At 56.1% G+C, this 6,326-nt stretch overlaps 1 protein-coding gene across 1 annotated transcript; it reads right to left on the bottom strand.

The window, feature by feature from the left end:
• Positions 1-1,241: 1,241 nt before the first annotated feature.
• Positions 1,242-5,480, bottom strand: GOT1 (glutamic-oxaloacetic transaminase 1). Its single transcript, XM_036385915.2, has 9 exons — positions 5,280-5,480; positions 4,798-4,979; positions 4,114-4,237; positions 3,817-3,929; positions 3,507-3,611; positions 2,797-2,947; positions 2,496-2,661; positions 2,224-2,366; positions 1,242-1,942 (listed from the first exon to the last, which is right to left on the bottom strand). Exons 1-9 carry the CDS (start codon positions 5,392-5,394, stop codon positions 1,803-1,805), a joined length of 1,239 nt encoding a protein of 412 aa, XP_036241808.1. The 5' UTR covers positions 5,395-5,480; the 3' UTR covers positions 1,242-1,802.
• Between the last annotated feature and the right edge of the window lie 846 nt (positions 5,481-6,326).

Raw genomic sequence — 6,326 nt, 5'->3', positions numbered from 1 at the left:
AAAGTGGACAGAGGAAAGCAAGGGCTGGAAAACAACCTACCCCATAGGCTGAAGGAAATAGAGTCACTTAATCTTTACTGGTGAAGGATGTGAAGGGGAGAAAGGAAGTTTTCAAATACAAAAAAAGCTGTTGTACAGAGGAAAGGAATAATCTGTTCTCTGTTGCCATGGTAAATGGGATAATTGGTAATGAGCTTACACCACAGAAAAGGAAAAATTTAGGTCACTTGCTAGGAAAAACAAGGTTGGTAAGACTAGAAAAACACCAATATAGATCACATGGGGTGGGCCAGCCTTCACACCAGGAGGTCTGTAAGGGCAGAAGTGTAAGCAAATATAAATAAAACAATTAACTCCTCCTGAGATGACCCCGAGAAGTCATCTTTTAACCACTTCCTCACCATCCCTGTTGTGAATGGACACCAAGAGGAAAAAAAGATCCTCACCTGCAGAGAGGAGGAAAAGCTGCCTCTGTCTCACTCTTATATGATATGAATACTGATTAAGAACAAACAAGTGACCCTATGCACTCTGTGCAAACACAACAAGGCAATAAGGCACTATTTTTGCCTTTTCTGTCTAAGCTGCAGCACAAGCAAATCCATCAGGATAACAGCAGCTACTGCTACCTGACACAAGGAAAGGAGCTGATCCCTTTCTTCACACGATCCTGTCAGGAGGCCGCTCTGTCAGCTCACAAATAGATCTGCAGTGACTGCAGAGAGCAGAAGCAGATGGTCCCAGCTCTTTTTCAGTGCCAGAAACACAGGCTGTTGCTGGCAGACCCCGCTGAAGTTGAGTAGATGGGGGTTCACTAGGAGCCTGCTGAAAAGGATGAACAGAAGAGATCTGCTTTTTGACACCTGAGGGGCAGCCCAGGAGCCCTGGGCCAGGAAGGGATGGCCAAATGGAAACACTTGATCATCCAGAAAGCAACCACAGACAGACAGACAGGCAGGATGAGCTGAGCGGTACGGGGCAGTGGGGCAGAAAGAAAACAAGATGAGCACAGGAGGAACTGGTTGGCTTCATGTAGTCACAGGGAGCTCTCAACAACACCCTCCCAGTAAGACTCCCCCTTTAGTAGAGGCTGTGATCATCAGAGATGAACATACCCTGAGAGAGAATGGGACTGCCTTAAAACAAACTGAGTAAGTGGACAAACAAGGGTGTTGAGGCTTTAACCTCAGCCTGGGAGAGGTTTGTGTGGTTTGAAGACATGACACCACACAAGGCAGAGGTAGCATTCAGAGACAAAGGTTTAATTTCATGTCAGCAACACAAAGAAGCAATTATCACAATTACAAATATTTGCTCGTATAAGGCTCAGAAATTAGGAAGGGGTGGGACGGGTGGAGAGAAGAAGCTAACAACAGCTTTACCCCTCCCCAAAATACTACTGAGTGACATTAGTTCACAAGCCATGTGAGATCCCAACCTCTGTGCTGTTATCACACAGTGCATTGCACTGGCACCGGACTCTGCCATGATCAAAATGATCAGTTATGTGGAGTTGATTTGGATGTGCTAAAGATGCAGCTCTAAGGGCCTGGAGACCAGGCTGCTGTTGTGAAACAAGAGCCAAAGTGGCTCATGCTGCACCCACCTCCTGGGGCACTGGCTTACCATATTGCAAGGATCACTTAAAAAATGTCAGAAGACGATTATCCCTGATTGAGCTACTGCTCCCATCTTTATTAAACCCCAAGAGGTGTGGGAAAAGGCAAGCCATGAGCAGAGAAAGACATGGACTACACACTATAGCTTTGGTGACTTCATGTAAGTTTGGTTGTTCATGTGCTTCATTGGATTTTTGTGACAGCTTCATGGATGGACTTGGCCACATAGTCCAGGTTCTTGGTAGTTAGACCACACATGTTGATGCGCCCACTAGCCATCAGGTAGATGTGTTTTTCCTTGACCATGTACTCCACCTGCTTAGCTGGGGAAACAATTGGACATCAGGTCAGAGCAGTGACCCACAGCTCAGAAAAGCCCAAAGAACTAGTCAGAGATGCTTGAATGTTTCAAAACAAGCAGAAGAGTTCAAGCACTGGACACTAAAATACTGTGTGATGCTTCATCCCTTCCCAGCCACAGATGCAGGGATGCCAAAACTCCAGTGAGACCAAGAGATTCCTGCTTGGACTGCTTCAGCCCAGTCCACCCATAGCAAAACTGCCCCCACCCAATCCTCCCTTCAACAGCCCACTGGATACTCACGGTTCAGGCCTGTGAAGCTGAACATGCCAATCTGCTCTGTGATGTGGTTCCAGGTGCCTGGGGTCCCGAGGGCCTCCAGTCGGGAGCGGAGCTCTGAGCGCATCAGCAAGACCCGATCTGCCATTGTCTTCACGTTCCCCTTCCTGCAGCAGGCACGAAGCACAGCATGACGGTGGGCACCCATCTGGTTTGAAGCCATCTGGCCAAGCCTGACATTCAGGGAGACAGCTTCCCCTCCCTTGCCCTCTCCCACCAGCCCTGGCATCACGTACCACTCATCAAAGAGCTGCGGGGAAGCAAGTGTAGTGGCCACAATGCGCGCTCCCTGGGAGGGAGGGTTGGACCAAGTGGTGCGCACAATCTTCTCTATCTGGGACAGCACACGCTGCACGTTGTCTGCATCCTTCCCCACCACGGTCAGGTTCCCCACCCGTTCATCTGTGGACAAGCCAAGAGATGTGAGCCATTGGTTCCAGACGTCGTGGCAAAGCAGAGAATTCCCCACCCCTCAGCATGCCAGCCCCATCTGTCTGGGTATGATGCTACTGGGCCAGCTTACTGCCAGACACTCACTGTAGAGCCCAAAGTTCTTGGAAAACGACTGTGCACAGAAGAGCTCAAAGCCCTCGGAGACAAAGTATCGCACAGCCCAGGCATCCTTGTCCAGGCTGCCAGAGGCAAACCCTTGGTACGCTGAGTCGAAGAATGGAAACAGGCTCCGGCGCTGCAAGGAGGAACAGTGTTAGAGGGAAATCCCCTCCCCACAAGCTCTCTTTTACCCCCCACAGTACCCGTAGGAGGGAAAAACGACCACTGAGTTCCTGTGGGAATTCAAAGGAAACATGGTCCAGCAATATCAGACTGAAATACTCTCTTTCTACTGGGGTGAAAGAATAGAAAGACTAAAGTGCTCAATAAAAGTCAATGCAGGAGAAAACTGCATTTGAGGACATAAGAAGTGCACCACTTTATGTGCTACTATCCAGCACCTTCCTGCAGATAATCCTTCCAGCAGGAGAAATCTCACTACAGCCCATTCCATACAGTGTGAAAACAAGAACTTGGAGGCACAACAAGAACTGCAGTGCATCTCTCCTCTGAGCACAGACAACCAGCATTCCGTTGTCCACCTCTCCCTTCAACACTTGCCTTGGGGGACTCTTTCAGCTTCTGCTACATCTCATGCCATTCCCTCAAAGCCCATTTCAGATGCAAATGCTCTGGGCTGGCTTGAGAGCTACTTGTCCCCTCAGCATCGCTTTAGCCCCAGCAGCAGCCCATACCTTCATGACAGCAGCAATCTGCTTCCACTGCTCAGGAGTAGGGTCTGTGCCTGTTGGGTTGTGCGCACAGGCATGGAGGATGAAAATGGAGAACTCTGGGGCTTGCTGAGGAGAGAACACATCTTGGTCACACACTCACATGGACAGAACTGGGCACCCACAGCACAGGGAGAGGCCTGGAGCTGCTCTAGGCAACAACAGCCTCTTTTGCAGTGATCCACTTCCCAGCACAGCACACCAGAGTCTAGCCAGCTGCAGATGCTGACAGTACAGCACCAAGCTCAGCCCATCCCATGCCAGATTTACTCACTTCCATGTCATTCAGCAGCCCCTGGAGATCCAGACCCCTCTTGGCAGCATCCCAGTAGTGGTAAGTTCTAATATCTTTGAAGCCAGCATCCATAAACACAGAATTGTGGTTCTCTGAGGAAAGAAATATCTTCTCAGAAAAGCACACCCTATCTCCAGCAAGCTTCCTTCTCCAGCCCCAGCACCTCCCCTTACACACACGAGAAGGCTGCTCACTCACTGCCCCGGCGCCTGCAAGGAGCAGGGCTGTGCCTCCCTCACTCACTGACCCACAGGGCTCCCTGGGAGCAGCACTCACCCCAGGTTGGAGTGGAGACGTAGACGGGGGTGGCCGTGTTGTTGTTGCCATTGTACCAGCGCCTGAGGAAGTCTGCACCGATCCGCAGAGCGCCCGTCCCACCGAGACACTGAACGCTCCCCACCTGCAACAGAGACACTTGCCAGCACTGCCCACCCGGCCCAGCACCGGGAGCAGTGCATGGAAAGAGAGCAGAGCATTGCAAGAGTGAGACAGGATCCCAAACGTGTCCCCTGGGGTCAGCTCAGTCAGAATGCCACCCCCTTCCCATGGTCTTCAACCTCCTTCAGTGCTCAGGCCCATCCTGACAACTTCTACCATTATAAATAGACTCCAGCCATTCCTGTTACATTTTGGCACAGAGCAGATTCTCAGCTAGTAGTTTATTTCAGGAAAGGTGGTGTATTATCTGACTTGGGTTTCCTGTGGGGAAGCTATTAAAAGATGAAGGAAAACACAGATTCCAATCACAGGCCACGTTCGGCTTTTCCCCAAAACCACAACTACCTGCACAAACAGTTTCAACTGCATGAGTTCATCAAGTAAGCTATAGTCAAGAAAGACCATGTCTGAGAAACCCCCAAATCCTGCCAAAATGCAGGACCTCTACACATTTGTGCTCCTCTACTCAGTCTGCTGTAGAGACAACCGCAGGGATCCCAGTGCTCCGTGTCTGCCACATACCCGCTTCTCCTTGATGGCAGGGCTGTCATCACCCAGGGCGATCCGGGAGGCGTTGGCCCGGAACTCGGGCAGGCCCAGGATGGGCAGATACTCATGGTTCAAGCTGTTGTCGTTCGCGATCATCTGCTCCACCTTCTTTACCACCGGCAGGACCCATGGCTGCCCCTCGTCCGTGCGGTAGGCTGCGGGAAAGGGAGAGCCGTCCTTACTGCACCGGGGGGACGCTGCGCCGCCCGGCGCCCCGAGCGCCCTGCCCGGGACACCGAGGACGGCGGCCCGGCCGGCCCCGCGACCTTGACGCCCGCTGGACCGCGCTGCCCCCCCACCCCCCCGCGTCCGGCCGGGGCCCGGTGACCTTTGGGGCTCGGGGCCCGCCGCCGCCGCCCGGCCGCTGCAGCAGGTGCGGAAGCCGCCGCAAGGGCACCGACCGGCCCGAGCCGCGGGGAACGGCGCCGCCGAGCGGGACGGGGCCACGGACTCACCGCCCACGCCGAGGTTGACCTTCCGCGAGTCGCTGTCCTCCCGGAAATCCGCCGTGAGCTTGAAGACGGCGACAGGCGGGGAGTGGGGGACGGCGGCGAAGATGGAGGCGGCCATGGCGGCGCAGTCACTGCGTACCGGTCCGCTCCGGTTCGGTACGAGCGGCGCGCGGCGCTGGAGGAGACGCTCACCTTCACCGGCGGGGCGGGGCCGCCGCTGGCCGCGACCAATCCGCGCGCCGCGCCCGACCCCGCCCCCGCCGCCCGCCAACGGGTGCCCCGGCGTGCCACGGGCCCCGCCCGGGCGGCCAATGGCGGCGGGTAGCGCGCCCGGTGACGCGGGGACGCAGGCACCGCCCATGGCCGGCCGTGCCCCCAGGCCGCCGCTCCGCTCTGCCTGGGGCCGGGCCCGGCTGCGGGCGGGCGTGCAGAGCTGTCACCGGCATGTGGCGCCCGTCGCTGGGGGACTCCTGCAGCTGCAGAGGTGGGGGGAGTGTCCCGGAGTGCGATGCCCCGTGCAGCACGGGGTGCGGCGGGGGATGCCGTGCCCGAGGCGGCGCTGCGCTGCGGCAGCGCTCGGGGGTGCAGCGCTCGGGGTCACGGCACAGTCCCCATTGGCACCCGGAGCTGCAGATCAACCCTGGAGCGCAAAGGCGGGGTGAAGGCAGCCCCGCGGTGCTGTGCCCTGGGTCCAGGATGGTGCCGGGGTGCAAGGCTCGGGGGGCACGGGAAGGTGTCGGGGCGCCGTGGCCAAGTGTGACGGGTCCGGGCGGGCGGGGGGATCCCAGGGCTGCAGTGACTCGGGTGCGGGACGGGGACCGCTGTGAGGACGGTGGGTGTTTCCAAAGGCACTTCCCTAATTCACAGCAGGTCAGGCACTGTGGGGTTACCCCCGAGAACCTCCCAGCCCCGAGGAAATCCCAGGGTTACCGGTGCGGGTCTCCGCTACCACTGCTTAGCTCGGGACGTGGCACTGATCCGTGGGGTCTTCCTCGCAGCGCCTCTCTGCCAAACTCTCCGCCCTTCGCGCAGGCACAGCGCTTCCCACGC

The sequence above is a fragment of the Molothrus ater genome, chromosome 8, assembly GCF_012460135.2.
Source record: "Molothrus ater isolate BHLD 08-10-18 breed brown headed cowbird chromosome 8, BPBGC_Mater_1.1, whole genome shotgun sequence".
Classification (NCBI taxonomy): Eukaryota; Metazoa; Chordata; class Aves; order Passeriformes; family Icteridae; genus Molothrus; species Molothrus ater.
Note: the sequence above shows the minus strand (reverse complement) of the source record. Positions and strands in the feature narration are given on the sequence as shown.